Below are 16,414 nucleotides of genomic sequence, written 5' to 3'. Positions count from 1 at the left end.
CATCTCCTGAAATGCTGACCCAGTATAGGGTTACCACCCTACCAGGGCTTATTAGAGACACAGGTGCCATATTCCATCTACACTGTTCTCAAGTTCAGGCACCCAAGATATTATTCAGATACAAAGAGTTCTGTTGTCAGCTGGGTCCTGGGTAGTTACAGAACAACCTTCTGATCTCTTCCTGTCTTTGTGCACTGCCATGCTGAGCCCTAGTCAGGTGGCTGCCCTGAATCTCACACCCCCTCCCATTTCCTGGGGTCACTATCTTGTTCAGATGTGGCTCTACATGTACAAATTGATGTTCCTGAAAGACCGGAACTCTGTCTCTGACCAGCACTGGACCAGTCTTTGATTGTGAGAAACATTGTCTATCAATTCCCTGAGGGGATTTATGTACATATGTTAGGGTCTTTCCTGCTGGAGATTATAATGGATATCTGGCACACTTCTTTCTACTTTCCCTTCTTCAAGAAAGTTGGTGTTCTGTCATGTTATTTTGTTCCAGCCTCTTTGTAATCAAGTTTGGTACTAGAAATTTGCCAAAGAGTGAAGAGTACCATGGTGCTATTGTCCTCCTGCTTACCCCATGGCTCAGAAGACCCTTGGGGAGGACATCTGTAGTCATTCTGACACACACACACCAAACGTATTTAGAATTCAGCATCTCCAACACTCAACATCCCTAAGCACACAGAGCAGCAGACACCAGTTTTCCCTTAAGTTTCTATTAGGAGAGATCAGTTTCCTCCCTAATTAAATCATTCTTTATTTAGTCTTTTTTTTTTAATAGAGGGTTTTTGCTATGCAGTTTAGGCTAGCTTTGAACGCACTTTGTAACCCAGACTGGCCTTGAACTTTCAGTAACCTTTCTGCCTCAGCCTCCTGAGTGCTAGGATTGCAGACATGCATCACCACACCTGGCTATTTATTTATTTTGGTACTAGGGATCAACCTCCTACTTGCCAGGCAAGCACTTATGCTGCTGAGCTATATCCCCAGGTCCTCTTTAGTCTTGTATGGCTAATTTATAGTAAGGAACAAGCACAGAGTTTTTAAACCCAGAGGATATAAGACTGTCCCAGATATAGCCCTTGAGCTAATCCACTCATCCTTTTTGCACCTGAGGGAGAGATGAGGCAGGAGAGGGCAAGGCCTTCCTTCTATTCATAGAGTAGCCAGAGGTATCCTCATGCATCCTAGGTGGCAGGACCCATGTTGGCCTCCCTGCACTTTAAGGGCTCCATCAGTCCTCCACGTCCCTATGCTTTTAGTATGGGAGGCTGGGTACAGGAGAGCAGTGAACGAAAGAGCAGAATTTAAGTTAGGAAGGGCTCTTCTTGGGGTATAATTCTGTCCTCAAGAGTATCTGAGACTCTCATGTGACCACTTGGTACAGGCACACACTCAGCAGACCTGAAGCCAGGCTAGGGACCTCCAGTCCTCCATGAAGTTGCCTTCCTAACCTTCCTGTTGTTTGCTTGCTTTGGTTGTACATGTGGTTTGACTGTGACTACTCCATGTGTGTCTTTGCCCATCTGGACAAACAAGGAGTATCAGCCAGAATAGAGAAACAACAAGAACATTGAGCAGTGGCAAGTATACTGTAGACAGTACATAGGTACCAGTTCCCTACTTTCCTGCTGTCCTGACTCAGGACATGACCAACCAAGCTTCTGCAGAACTCAAGTTCTTCCAGAAATCAGGACCATCTTGAAGCTGTTCCCTCCTCCTCCACAGCATCTGCTTCTCATTTTAGGCGCCTGGGAGCTGATGAAATGCAGATGTGATTGCTTTCCACAGACTGGCTTAGACAACAGGAAATTCTCAAGATTTGGACAGAACTGGGGAGGGGATCTGCTTCTTGGAATGCATGTCAGATGCACAAAGCCCAGAACTTCACACTGGAGTTAGAGCTGTTCCCATTCTCAGCAAATTGTGTGGGAAAAGAATGCCAGGAATTACATTGTGGGCTGAGACCATCCTGGGTCAGGAGAAGGCAGTTGCTGAGAGTACAGCATAGTTTTGTGGAGGAAGTTTGAAGCTATCTGTTTGAGTCTAGACCCTTCCAGCTGAAAGAGGGGCATTTCCTTCCCTGTAGTTTATGCACAAGGCTGCCCTGGAATTTGAGAGTCCTTCCCAACTCAGTCTGCCTGTCTGGGGGCTGCACTTCCACTGCAAGCTTTTCAGAACCCTGACTTGATGGAGACTTTCATTCCTAGTGGAGATCAGTGTGTCCAAATAGCAAAGCATCTCAGTGACATTGATGGATCTTTGTCACACACACAAGGCCGGGGGCATAAAGTGACACCAAGCCAGATGTCCAGGCCTCTTGTCTCTCAAATACTCGTGAAAACCACAGCTTGCCAGTAAGAGAGCAGGCAAATACCAGCCAGCTCTGCCTACTCAGTTCCCTGGTCACTTTGCTTACTTAGGTCTTTTTCTGTGATTGGACACAAACAAGCCTTCACTGTCACACAAGGCAAAGGAAAGCAGACATACAGAGAGGCAGTGAGCAGGCTACGCTTGATTCCCTGTCTGTCACCCTCACAATGGATCTTCAGGAGACAGTTAATAATAAGTCTTAGCTGAGCACTAATATCAGCACTTGGGAGACTGAAGCAGGAGGATTTCAGTGAGTCTGAGTCTAGCCTGGGTCACATAGTGAGCATAAAAGCCAGCCTGAACTACAGTACATAGCAAGACCTTGTCTCAAAAAACCAAAATGGTGCTATTCGTAAAATAAATGCACATGCCCCACATGCTCAGCTTGCGCAGCAAGCCTGGGAGGGTAGCTATGAACTCCAGCATACTGACAAACCTAAGCTACTCACAGAGACTCTGTTCTGTACATGAACACGCGTTTTATAGAGCCCACCAAAGCTATACATGAAACTGAGAATTTCACTTGAGATTCTGAACTTAATACTAGATCCCATTTGCTGTTACTAGCTGAGATCTCTAGGACCAATGATGTCTTAGAGAACGCTTATGCCTTCGGTTGACACATGTCTCATGAGATCTTGGCTGGGGGCATGGCTTTGTCTGGGCCAGTAAGAGACCATTGGCAGCCTTTCCTCATGCATTCAGCTAGCATCTCAGGATGGAAGAGAAAAACTAACTTTGGATTTCTGCTTTTTTAAAGAAAAGTGTTTAAATGCTAAGACCAGGATTTTATGCCTTAAGCATCTTGGTAGCCCTGTGCATTGACAGATTGTTGAGGGACAAGAGGGTGGAGGACTGGAGTGCTAGACTGAACCCTTACAGGACCCTGTCTCCTCTCTCTGCAGTGAGCATGTCTGGGAGAACATGGCACGCATGTGTGTGAAGACCCAACGGCTGGACGTTGCGAAAGTGTGCCTAGGGAACATGGGTCATGCCCGTGGGGCTCGAGCACTGCGGGAGGCTGAGCAGGAGCCACAGCCAGAGGCCAGAGTGGCCATGCTGGCTACACAGCTGGGCATGCTGGTGAGTGGGACAGACACTGCCCCAGTAGGTGGATGAAGGAAGGTGCATGTTCCTACCACACCCTGAAGCTGATCCTGAAGGAAAAAAATGGCACAGACCTTCTGCTAGGGTTTGGGACAGAGGCTAAGAGAACTTGGGGGCCAGAATATGGGGGCAGAGGCTGGCAAATGGTGGGTAGAAGTGGTTTCTGGGCTTCTCAGTGCTCTGTGCAGCCACAAGGGTGGAGGGGGGCAAGGAGAGGGGACTGTGCCTCTCAGACCAAGGATTTCAAACAGAGACCTCTTAAACTCTAAGCCAGAGGGGATAGGGCCCTGAGGAAATCCTGAGCCATTGATCTCTCTCCACTGATTTGTCAGAGATCACTGCATATGTCTTTTTTAATGAGATCCATAGAGGGTGACACACCTCCAGGAGGCATAGGCTGGCGGCCACAGCATGATCTGGCTTCTTGTCCATGTGGGCAGTGAGGGACAAATACTCCCACCCCAAGGAGGATGGAGCAGTCTGCCACCTCCACATCCAATGTGGACACTCCCCAGATGGCCTCATCTGTGGGGGAAGCACAGGTGTTCCTTGAAGACATGGCAGGGGACAGGGACTCTCATGAGAGATAGATCCAGGTTCTAACAGAGTCAGACCTCCATTTCATAGGTCTCTCTCCAGCCAGGCAACAGGAATGTCATGTAGCTGTGTGGCCCTTGTCTTGAACATCTCAACCTTATACGTGATGTCCACATGCCCCTGAAATGTCTATATATCCTTGGTGTATACTGTGTATCTTTCTTAGGAGTTCGTGGTAGTACCTTCGCAAGTACCATGAGCTTTGAAGCACAGGGGCACCCATGATGGAGTACCTAGTGCCTGTCCCCTTCCCTACTAGAACAGTCTTTCTCCAAAGCCCCATGCCTGTGTTACCATAATGTACCCTTCTCTTTTTAGGAAGATGCAGAGCAACTGTACAAGAAATGTAAGCGTTATGACCTCCTGAACAAGTTCTTCCAGGCCTCTGGCCAATGGCAGAAAGCTGTGGAGGTGGCTGAGCAGTATGACCGTGTGCACCTGCGCACCACCTACTACAACTATGCCAGGCACCTAGAGGCCAATGGTGACTGCAACCTGGCCCTTAGCTAGTGAGTGGCCATGCAGGGGCTGTTGGGTGGGCCTGGCCACCTGTGCCTCACTGAGGTGGTCTTTGTGGTTCTCAGAGTGGCCAGCATCTTCCTCAATGGGGAGCTGTGTAGGGGACCATGGATTCCAGGATAAAGCAGAGCCAGAGAAGATAACAACCATTCTGCTGTCATATCAGTTGCTATGGCAGATTGAATTGAAGGCCTCTGCAAAGGGCTACTTTGCAGAGACTGTGCTTAGATCTATTCCTATAATTTGGATTTCCATGTTGTCCCTGACCACAGCATACAGGCTCCAGAGCCACTGGCCAGGAGCAGTCACTGAAGGCCACTGCCCTGACCAGCTTCTGTGACCTTGATTTTTCCAAGATGGGTAGGAACGAGGTTCTCTGGTCTTTGTCTACAGCTATGAGAAGTCAGATACCCACCACTTTGAGGTACCCAGGATGCTTGCAGAGGACCTTCAGTCCCTGGAATTCTACATCAATAAGATGAAGGACAAGTAAGTATCCCCAAGTGGGGAGCACTCCACTGGCATGCCATGGTGCCCAGCAGGGTGCTGCTGTATGCTTCCTGTGTGAGAATTGTCGTGGAGTGGGGGTCTTCTTGGTTTCCAGAACTGGTACTTGGACACAGACCCATTCTGGCCCTAGGCTTTTCTCTGCCAGTCTCTTGCATCTCCCTTCCCAATCTGAGGGTTAGAAAGGGCATCATTTCCAGTGGAAGAGATATCCTGAAAGAGATCATCCCACAGGACACTGTGGAGGTGGTGGGCCCAGTACTTGGAAAGTCAGGCAGAGATGGATGCTGCACTACACTACTATGAACTGGCTCAGGACTACTTCTCCTTGGTTCGTATTCACTGCTTCCAAGGCAACATTTCAAAGGTAAGCACATCCTGCAGGACCAGCCACCCAATAAAGTGAGGTTGATGAGTGGAGACCAGGCCTCCTGAGTTCTTTGAGTCTTTCCAGGCTTCTGAAATAGCCAACGAGACCGGAAACTGGGCAGCATCCTATCACCTTGCACGACAATACGAGAGCCAGGAGGATGTGAAGCAGGCAGTGCTCTTCTATACACGGGCACAGGCCTTCAACAATGCCATCCGCCTGTGCAAGGTATTTCAGGGCAGCCCCTGGCAGTGCCACTGGGGCAGATGGTACTTGCAGGCCATTTTTAAGGTTTTATTAACAGCATTTCAAACACAAGGTTGAAGGAATCATACTGCAAACACTCGGGCATCACCACTGGTTTCCACGCTTATTCCTCACCCTATCTATCCTCCTCCCATCCCTGCTTTTTCCATCTGACATTGTTTGCAAAGCACTGAATCATCACTGGATATGTCCACTGTTCAGGGCTCCTGAGACAGTAGTAAGGTGGCTCATTGCTCATGAGCTTGTAAATAGGCAGATCCATCATAAAACTTCTAACACATCCAAAACATCTTTTATTTCTAGAAATATTCCCCGTGTTACGTATTTCTTATAGTACTCACAAGGCTAAAAGCATCTGTACATCTGGTTACAGTCAGTAAGACAAAGTGCTCATTCAGAACCACAGTAGCACATATCACCTGGCAACACACCAAAGTAAAGGAAGCTGAACTCTCACCCAAGTACATTCACATATTCACCCACAAAAGTAGGCTCTAGGAACTGCCCATAGAGCCCTGCCTTTTCCCCTACAGGAGAATGGCTTAGACGATCAGCTAATGAACTTGGCCCTGCTGAGCTCCCCTGAAGATATGATAGAGGCCGCCAGATATTATGAGGAAAAGGGTGACCAGATGGATAGAGCGGTCATGCTGTATCACAAGGTAATGAGACCTACAGGCAGTCCCTGTCCGTGGCCCTGGCATGTAAGTAGGGGGAGGACAACAGGCCTAGCAGAGACAAGGGACACTTGCCTTTGCCAGGATTAGGAAACCCAGCAGGGTGGATTCTTGGGCCCCTGGGGCTTGAACAGCTACTGAGAGCTTTATATTGTCTACAGGCTGGTCACTTCTCCAAGGCCCTGGAGTTGGCCTTTGCCACCCAGCAGTTTGCTGCCCTACAGCTCATAGCAGAAGACCTTGATGAGAAGTCAGACCCTGCCCTCCTCTCTCGCTGCTCAGACTTCTGCATCGAGCACAAGCAGTTTGAGAAGGCTATGGAGCTGCTGTTGGCTGCCAAGAAGGTGCAGGGCTGGCAGATGCAAGGCACACACTCAGGCACCCAGGCTTCCCAGTAGGGACACTGTCTGTCTCTTATAGTTTTTGAGAATGGCTGTGCCTCTCTCCTATACTAGAGGAGTAGGGCATCTGAGAACAATTTCTGTGTGTATAGCATACCAACACTAGTTGAGTGAGGGCAGCCTTGCCACCAACCTTACAGACCTTCCAATCTAACTAAGAAGGTGATCTATGCACACTTCTGTATGCACAATGAAATACACATAACGTAAAATTTCCCATCTTAGCTTTTTTATTTTCATCTTTGAAACAGGGTTTATCACCTTGGTTGGCTTCAAACTCTTAGGCTCAAGAGATTCTCCTGCCTCAATCTCCCAAGTAGCTAGAACTGTAGGTATACACTACCACATCCAGTGTAAACATTTTTTAGGTATATAATTCAGTAGTGTTAAATACATTCACATTATTATTCATAATTTTTTCACATTGCAAAATGAAACTAAACATTTAACAACTACACATTCCTCTTCCTCCTAGCTCCTAACAATCCCCATCCCTTTCTCTCTGTCTATAGATTTGAATCCTGTAGGAAATTTGTGTTAAGTAGAATTTGGCATTTTGTCTGGCTGCATTCTCTCAACTCATGTTCTCCAGGTCCCTCTGCATGGAGCAGGTGTGAGAACTTCATGTCTTCTGAGGCTAGATGTCGTTCCACTAGCTGGATATACCATGTTGTGCTTGCCCACTTAATCACACCTCTTGTGTGAGCACTGCCACTGTGAACACACTGTCCTCAGGGCCTTGCCTTTTATTCCTGTGATATTTACCCAGGGGTGGATTCATTGGATAAAATGGTAATTCTGTGTTTAATTTTTTAAGGAACTGCCAGACTTTCCCCAGAAGTGTACTGTTTCACATTGCTACCAGCAGTATACAAAGCTTCCAGTTTCTCCAGAGGCTCACCAACACATAGTCTATCTTATTTTAAAAGTAGCCAACCCAATGGATGTGCACATTTGCTCATTTTTTTACATAAAATTTCTCCTTGATAGAAATCTGGTGGACACATGGAAAGTGTTAAAAACCATTCAAGATTAGCCTCTGCAGCCAATGGTAGGTGGGCAGTTTTGTTCTTTATTACTGACAAAATAATCTTTGCATTGGTGAGAAGTCATGCACCATGTTTCTGGTTAGGAAGACCCATCAAACACACATCAAGGTCCTTCCCCAGGTAGCCTGCTAACTTCATCCAGTCCTAGGAAGAAGATCGAAGGGGCTCGCTAAATGGGTACACAGACTCTTTTGGTTCACTGAGAAAACTTGGGTAACTCAAAATAAGCAAAAAAAAAAAAACAAACCCTGGTAAGCAATAAGAGATTTGCAGAAGCTCCCAAACAATGAAAGATACATAAAACCTAAGACAGCTGGATTCTGGTACAGAAACAAATATCTAGGTCATGAGGAATGTTAGGAATCCAAAACTGTCAAAACAGATGATTCCTCATGTGATGAAGGGAACTGCACTGCACTGGGGGAAGGCAGGCCACGCATGCATAGTTGGTACCCCCATGTAGCCAGTTGGGAAAAGCAGAGTTAATTTTCTGCTCACCTCCTGCACCACAGCAAATCTAGATAGTCGGAAGTGAAGTGCAGCAGCAAAGCAAAAGTTCCTCATACAGCATCTTGGATAGTCTTGAGGGAGCAAAAGATTTTTCTAAGTGTGATTTAAAACCCACAGGCCGTAGTAGGAAAGGCTTACTGATTCAACAAAACACAAATGTGCAAATAGCACTCAGGAGACTGAGGCAGGAAGATTGTGAATTTTAGGTCACCCTCAGCTACATAGCAAAAACCCTATGTAAAACAAAAAAGTGAAAATAACTCACGGAAATAAAAACACCATAAATAGAGCAAAGATAAATTGTAAAATGGGGCAAATTTTTTTAACCTAAATCCCAAAAGGTAAACTTCATATTTCTTACATACTTACTAAGATAAAATTTGCCAACAAGTTAAAAGGGTAGAGAACTCTAAAAGGAAATGCTGATGGTTCTTGAATATAAAATATTTAGCTTTATTCATAATAAAAATACAGATCAAAAGTCAAGGAGAAGCCAGGTATGATGCCACATGCTTGTCATCCCAGCAAACAGGAGGATGAAGGAGGAGGATAACAAGTTTGAGGCCAGCTTGGGCAACTTAGCAAAACTGTGTTTCAAAATAAAAAATTTAAAAAGGAGTGGTGCTACAGCTCAGTGTGAAAGCCCTAGGTTTAATCCCTAATACTGAAATAAACATTTTTAGGAATTGTTCTAGTAGGTGACTAGTTGAGGAATTCCATGAGAGTCTGGGGAAACACATATCCCAGCACTGCTGCAGGATATAACAGGTAGCACCCACCATAAGTGATGTCTTTTGATACCTCCCTCTTTTACCTAACAGTCTCTTTTCTTAGAAATACATCTTTCCCATTTTGTTTTGTCATGCTAAGGACCTAGCATCACAAGGGCCCCATGGTAGGAACATTGTGTACTTCCCAGTCCCAAAATGCCTCTCCACTGACATGTGATTTAGGTGCACACATGGCATGCTCTGCATAAATGTTTATAACAGCAAAAGATGACAGCCTCTCTATTCATTAATAGGAGTTAAATACTCAGTGGTTCTTCAGTATCATGGAATAACTATGGAGCAGTCAGAAGGTCCATGTACTAACAAGGGAGTGACCTCTAAGTCAGAAGCCTTTACCAAGACAGCCCTAAGAACATAAATTTTTCTAGGCATGGAGGTACATGCCCTGTAATCTCAGCTATTCAGAATGCTGAGACAGAAGGTCTACAAATTAAAGGCCAGCTTGGGCAAGTTAGCAGGATCTTGTCTCAAAATTTAGAAGGGGAAAGGGATTATAGATCAGTGATAGACCACTTGCCCAGCATATTTGAGACTCTGGGTTCAATTTCCAATACCTAAAAACAAAATAAAATTAGATAAATTTTTTTACAGTACTTTGGATTAAACCTAGAGCCTTTGCACTGAGCTATATGCCAGGCTATTTTTTGTTTGTTTTTAATTATAGAGACAGGACCTCATTAAGGCTTTAAGATATATATTCTTAAAAGGGGTTATAAAAAATTGCCAGTTTCCTTTTGAAAAAAAAATATATTTTTTTTATTTGCCATTCTTTCCTAGAGTCTTCAAAAAAACATTTTTTCCCAAATACATTTTATTTCAAGGAGAAAAAAACTGAAGTTTCACAATATCAATCAGGGGGCAACAGTGGTACAAACATTGCACATTGTCATCCTCATATATTCTTTTGAGATCTACAGTGTCAGTAGCATGAGGGAGGGGCCCATGAGTGAGACTGTCCTTTATGCTAGTGAACATGAAATATCCTTGTCCCTCACACAGCTGCCCCAGCTGCAGACTGTGGACCCTGTATAGTCCTAGAATTTGACTTTCTCCAAAGGGTAGCAGATGGGACCTTGACCGCCTCAGCCTACATTAACATACTCCTGTGTTATCTGGCACTCTTGCAGTATCATGAGGCTCTGCAGCTGTGCCTGGAGCAGAATATGACCATCACTGAGGAGATGGCAGAGAAGATGACTGTGCCCAAGGACTCTAAGGTTCTGTCTGAGGAGTCCCGGCGTGAGTTGCTGGAACAGATTGCCAACTGCTGCATGCACCAGGGCAACTACCATCTGGCCACCAAGAAGTACACGCAGGCTGGGAACAAGCTAAAGGTGAGGGCATCCAGACCTCATATGCTTCTCCCTTGGCCTCTATGGTGAACCCAGGCAGGAGTCAGCCTTCTATCAGGGCTTTGGAGGGAGCCCATGGGGAGTGTGATATACAGATCTCTCTTGTCTACTCTTTTGGCAAAGCAAAGCACGCAGCACCATGTGTAGCAATCATCTTGTTTGCAGCAGCCAGTTGAACTTCCATTCTGCTGGAGCTCTTCTAGGTCCACCCTACTCTCCTGACATGGCTGTTTCTCTGCCTAGGCCATGAGAGCACTGCTTAAGTCTGGAGACACAGAGAAAATTGTATTTTTTGCGGGTGTCTCAAGGCAGAAGGAAATCTACATCATGGCTGCCAACTACCTACAGTCCCTGGATTGGCGGAAGGAGCCAGAAATCATGAAGAACATAATCAGCTTCTATACCAAGGGGCGGGCCTTGGACCTCTTGGCTGGTTTCTATGATGCCTGTGCCCAGGTATGGACCCTTGTAGGGATTCTGTCAGGGTCTTAGGTGGGGAAAATGGTGCCTCCTCTACCCACCCTGGCCTGATGGGTCTCCTCGGCACAGGTGGAGATTGATGAATACCAGAATTACGACAAGGCCCACGGGGCACTGACTGAGGCCTACAAGTGCCTGTCCAAGGCCAAGGCCAAGAGTCCCCTGGATCAGGAAACGAAGCTGGCCCAGCTGCAGAACAAGATGACACTGGTGAAACGGTTCATCCAGGCCCGAAGGTGTGTGCCCACATTGCAGGGTGGAAGGCAGTGGCAGACTTGCTCAAGGACCCTCTGTGTTCGCCCTACGATTCTCCATTCTCCATCAGGAATTTTTGTGTTGACTGTAAGAGGCCAGATCAAGTTTTTGTTCCTAGAAGATATTTTTAGAGGAATATTGGAGCATAGGGCCTTCACTGTAGCCTGAGACATATCTGAGATCCTGGGAGATGCTCCCTTGGAACTTGGGCACAATCTTGTGAAGACTTTCACAAATGCCGAGATAACTGAGATGTAGTATAGGAGGTGAGGAGGAAGACTTGGGACAGGTGTGTCTGAGAGGCGCCTTGGACCTTGTCAGGCATGCAGGGGTCAGACAAGATCATCTCAAGAGAGGGGCCATTATGTAGCAGTGTGGATCATCTCAAGAGAGGGGCCATTATGTAGCCGTGTGGTACAGACCCTAGGGACCTCTCTAGCAACTGCCTGGCTGCATATGGAAAGGAGGGGCCCAGGCAGGCCACACATTGTCTCCACCTGTTTTTAATGGGACACTGTTGTGGGGTTTTTTTTGTTGTTGTTGTTATTGTTATTTTGCTGCTTGTTTTTTGTTTTTGTTTTTGTTTTTTTGAGACAGGGTCTCCCTATGTAAGTGAGGCTGGCCTTGAAACTTACTATGCTGTCCAGGTTGGCCTCAAAATCATGGTGACCTTTCTGCCTTAGCTTCCCAAATGTTAGGATTAAAGGAGTGTGCCACCATGCCCAGCCCGATACTCTCATTTTTTGCTAACTGGTAACTGAACTTTTCAAAGAACCCAGCATGTGATCACCATGAAATAAGCAAACAGCTGCATCTATGGGCCACCTAAACTCAGCTTTTGCCCAAACCAGGAGTATTTTTTATGTAGCTTTCTGAAAGAGTTCCAAAACTGCTGGGCATGGTGGCACACACCTGTTGTCCTAGCACTCAAGAGGCTAAGGCAGCAGGATCACTGTGAGTTCAAGGCCAGCCTGCACTTAAGTGCAAAACCCTGTTTTTGGTTTTAATTTTTTTCCTTACAGACAGGGTTTCATTAAGTCACTAAGTTGCCTCATAGGCTTGAATTTGTAATCATCCTGCCACAGTCTCCCAGAGTTCAAGGATTACAGGTATATACCACCACACTTTTTTTTTTTTTTTTAAACAATACTTGAGATTAATCCAAGGCCCTTTGCACTGAGCTACATGCTGAGCCTATTTTTTGTTTTTTAGAGACAGGATTTCATTAAGGCATTAAATTGCCCAAGCTAGGTATGAATTTGTGGTCCTCCTGCCTCAGCCTCTAAGTGTGCTAAAAATAATAGGTTTGTATCACTGCACCCACCTGAGCAGGCTCCCTGGAGGAAAGTCTGCCTGGAGGAGAATCTGGTCATCTGCATCCAATAGATCTTTGCCCAGCCTGGGCTGCAGGAAGCAGTCCAATGGATGGAAAGGAGATGTTGAGGGTCAGAGTGAGAAGTTTGTCAGTGGTCAGTGGTCAGGCCAGGCTCCTGCTTGGAGTAGCTGAGGCAGCATGGCTAAATGGCACCTGAACCCTACATAAGAGCTCAGTCATAGATGCTGAGCCTTATGTGTGCTGGTCTGTGTTCTGTGTATTTGTTAAATGAATGAACAAATTAACTGAATTAATGAATTAACTAGTTAATAATTCACAGGCATTACTTTCTCTTATTTTTTGTCTTTTTTATCGGTACCGGGGATCGAACTCACGGCCGCACACTTGCAAGGCAGGCGCTTATGCCGCTGAGCTAAATCCCCAGCCCCACACAGGCATTACTTTCACAAAAATCTTCAGTCACTCCCTAGAGCTGCTGTTGCAGGACAGTGGTGTTTGCCTCTGGCATGTTTTGGGGTCAGGCTCAGGCCTGTTCTTTTCCCCCTTCAGGACCTACACAGAGGACCCCAAGGAATCCATCAGGCAATGTGAGCTGCTCCTGGAGGAGACAGACCTGGACAGCACCATCCGCATTGGGGATGTCTACGGCTTCTTAGTGGAGCGCTATGTGCAGATGGAGGAGTACCAGATGGTGAGAACACTACTGTCCTGGAGCCTCAGTCCCTGTGCCTGAAGGCTCAAACTTGGGTGTCATCAAAGATAATCAGCTACTGTTTTCTTTGATGTTACAGATTCACTTTGTTCTTGAGTGTCTTCCACGTGACTAGTTTATCCTGTAATCATTTTTACAAAAAAAATATTCCACATGAAAGCTGCACCAGTGTTCATCACTGGTGTGCCACATACATTTATGTGATGGTTTTTTCTTAGCCATCCTAGTGAGAGTGTAGTGGTATCACACTGTGGTATTTTGAGGCCTCATGCATTCTAGGCAATGTTCTCCCACTGAGCTATACCTATAGCCCTTTAACATAAGACAGAATTTTCTAAGATGTCCAAGCTGATCTCAGACTTGCCTCAGTTTCCCATGTAGCTGAGATTACAGGTGTGCAACACCTCATTGTGGTTTAAATTTCTACTTAATTGATGACTTACTTGAGCATCTTCTGATGTGCTTAACATCCATATCTTCTTTTGTGAAGTATTCAAACCTTTCCATCATTTTGGGTTTTTTTTACATTGTAGATGCATTTCTTTTACCAAATACATGATTGTAAACATATTTTCCTAGACTATGGGGAAGTCTGCTTCTGTTCCTTCTGTTTCTCCAGGAATCACAGCTACTTTGTATCTGGTGTCCCCTAGCTCAACTTCCCTTTCACCCACTATTTTATTTTTCATGTTGGGTAGTTTCATATTCCATTTTTTCAAATTTGCACTCTTTTCTTCCACACTGTTTATGCTGATGTTAATCCCACCCAATTCTTCACTTCAGACTTTATAATTTTCATCTCTCATCTGATTTGGGATTTTTCCAATTGAGGAGATACACAAGCTGGACCCAGCTGTGTTCAAATGTGTACAGGCCTTTCCAACCAGAAGTGTTTTTCTCTCAGTCAGTTCACTCTTCTCCCCTTCCTAGTGTTGGGCCTCCTTGAGTTCTGCGGCCAGAAAGACCTCAGGCCCTCCCCAGCTTCTGCTGCACTTGGCCCACCCTATCCTGAGCTCCTTTGACCTGTGTCTCCTTTGACACCTGGCAGTGTTAGCAGCCTATAAAAGGTCCAGGGAACAGTGTGAGATTTGTGCAGGCTCACTTAGCTGTCTTACCAACCCTGGCAAAAATCTCTGAAGATGGTTTGATGGCTCAATATTGTCAAATATCTGCCATCTTTAGTGATACCTGTCCAAAACAAAATTGTTCTAAGAGTTTTACCATCCTTAAGAAATACTAAGATCCAACAATTATTCCTAAAAAAAAATTTTTTTAAGATGCTTAAAATTTAGGTCACATTCTGCTGGGTGTGGTGGCACATTCCCGTAAACCCAGCAGTTGAGACGCTGAGGCAGGAGAATCGTTGCGAGTTCATGACCAGCCTGGGCAACAAAGTGAGCTCAAGGCGAGCCTGAACCGCATAATGAGATCAAAAAGACCAAAAAAAAAAAAAAAAAAAAAAATAGGTCACATTCTAAATTTTTAGGTCCCATTTGTGTGTGATCCTCCTTGAGGATGGAAACCAGTCCCATCCTGCCTCAGGACCCTCTTTGAGCTGCTCTGAACATCACCCCTGAGCCCTCCCATGTAGTCCCACTGGCAAAAAGAGAAAATCTCACAGTATAACCATTTATGGTTCCATAGTTTACTGGCCTCAGATCAAGAGCCATTCATAGGGGCTGGGGATTTAGCTCAGCGGCATAAGCGGCGTCGTGAGTTCGATCCCTGGTACCAATAAAAATGAAAAAGACAAAAAAAAAAAAAAAAAGAGCCATTCATAAACTTGATGCTTGATTAAAATAACCAAGACAAACCATTACTACCATTGCTTGCGCTCCATTCTAACAAGCCCATGCTCAGACCAGAGAAAAACACAAAACTCACTTTTCCCTTAGTAGATCTCTGTGCAAGTCAAAGGTGAGCAGGTTCTAGAAAGAACATGGCCCTAGGACTCAAGCCAGGGGCTTGGCTACTGGCTGCCAAAAGATTCTCAAGGGATCCAGTGTTAGGCGCTCATATTGATCTCAGCTTAGTGTTAACCATTCAGAATCTGAAACATGCTATCCTGGGATACCAGTCCCCTTATAAATACCAAGACCTCAGACCACTGAACCCATGAGCCCTTTAGAAGGAAAGCATATTTCTTGCTTTCCTGAAGTGGAGAGCTGGGTACTTCACGTTTAGGAAACTAGGTTAAGATGAACAAAAATGATGGCACCATGTGGTTGTCATGTCTGCTGGACCCCCCCACACACACAAGTAACCATTGTCACCTCTGCCCTAGGCCTACCGGTACCTAGAAGAGATGCGGAAGAAACTCCCTTCTGCCAACATGTCATATTACATGGATCAGCGGACCATGGACACCGTGTACCGGGCCCTGGGCCTCCCTCTGACACGCATGTTGCCTGAGCAGACCTGCCACAACAGCACAGAGGACCAGGACGAGGTGGTGGAAGAGGTAGACAATGACCCCTGAGCGACTTGAGCTCTGGCTACCTGCTCTGTGTCCTGTTGCTGCTGGGAAAGCTGCGTCTAGAGTGTTCCGAGCACCAGTAGTAGCAGAGGCAGTCATTTTGTTAAAAACCTCCATTTCTGTATTGTTACATTTAAACAGGACTAGAGAAACAGAAGGGAGTACTGTCTCCACATCACCATCTACAAAAGAAGACTACCCTGTATTATAAACCATCCCTCCAGTACTCCTGCCTCTGGCAGCTGAGTGGCTTCCATGGATTTCTATTTCAGTTCTTTTGAGGGGCCTTGGATTCATCTTTCCCACATTTTCCCCAGTTACAGACTATAGGGCCTTAAGAAAATTCTAGAACTTCACAAACGATGTTGTACCCAGGGGCTTGGTGACACCTATTACTGCTAATTAAATATGAGGCTACTTGACAGTTCCTAGCAGGGACCACTATAGCCAGGCCCAAACCTTGACAGCTGTGGCCTTTGGTCACGAGAATGGGGAACAAGGACACCAAGTCCCACCTATTGGCTGCTGACACTCCTGTGTAATTCCAATAAAGCCTATTTTCTGAGACCTGTGTCCTTCCCCACCACACCTGAGTCCATGTAAAAGCTGAGCCCTCCACCCAGTGA

General features: G+C 45.8%; 1 protein-coding gene across 4 annotated transcripts in view; it reads left to right on the top strand.

Moving 5' to 3' along the window:
* The window catches only part of Ift140 (intraflagellar transport 140), a 97,666-nt gene extending 81,313 nt beyond the window's left edge, over window positions 1–16,353 (top strand). For 3 of the 4 annotated variants that reach the window (XM_023560715.2, XM_063226270.1, XM_023560716.2), the window contains 12 exons: window positions 3,288–3,465; window positions 4,405–4,595; window positions 4,999–5,094; window positions 5,347–5,479; window positions 5,567–5,710; window positions 6,283–6,411; window positions 6,588–6,770; window positions 10,305–10,511; window positions 10,773–10,985; window positions 11,079–11,245; window positions 13,150–13,291; window positions 15,597–16,353. In XM_023560715.2, the coding sequence (XP_023416483.2) occupies window positions 3,288–3,465; window positions 4,405–4,595; window positions 4,999–5,094; window positions 5,347–5,479; window positions 5,567–5,710; window positions 6,283–6,411; window positions 6,588–6,770; window positions 10,305–10,511; window positions 10,773–10,985; window positions 11,079–11,245; window positions 13,150–13,291; window positions 15,597–15,791 (1,978 nt within the window). In that variant the 3' untranslated portion in view covers window positions 15,792–16,353. The remainder of the gene's footprint in view (window positions 1–3,287; window positions 3,466–4,404; window positions 4,596–4,998; window positions 5,095–5,346; window positions 5,480–5,566; window positions 5,711–6,282; window positions 6,412–6,587; window positions 6,771–10,304; window positions 10,512–10,772; window positions 10,986–11,078; window positions 11,246–13,149; window positions 13,292–15,596) is intronic. The other variant, XR_010039784.1, reaches the window with a different exon arrangement.
* The last annotated feature ends 61 nt before the right edge of the window (window positions 16,354–16,414 follow it).

This window comes from Cavia porcellus, unplaced genomic scaffold (genome assembly GCF_034190915.1).
Source record: "Cavia porcellus strain 051 isolate PalLab524CR breed Dunkin Hartley unplaced genomic scaffold, mCavPor4.1 scaffold_16, whole genome shotgun sequence".
In the NCBI taxonomy this organism is placed as follows: domain Eukaryota; kingdom Metazoa; phylum Chordata; class Mammalia; order Rodentia; family Caviidae; genus Cavia; species Cavia porcellus.
The sequence above is the reverse complement of the archived record's forward strand: the minus strand, read 5'-3'. Positions and strand labels throughout refer to the sequence as shown.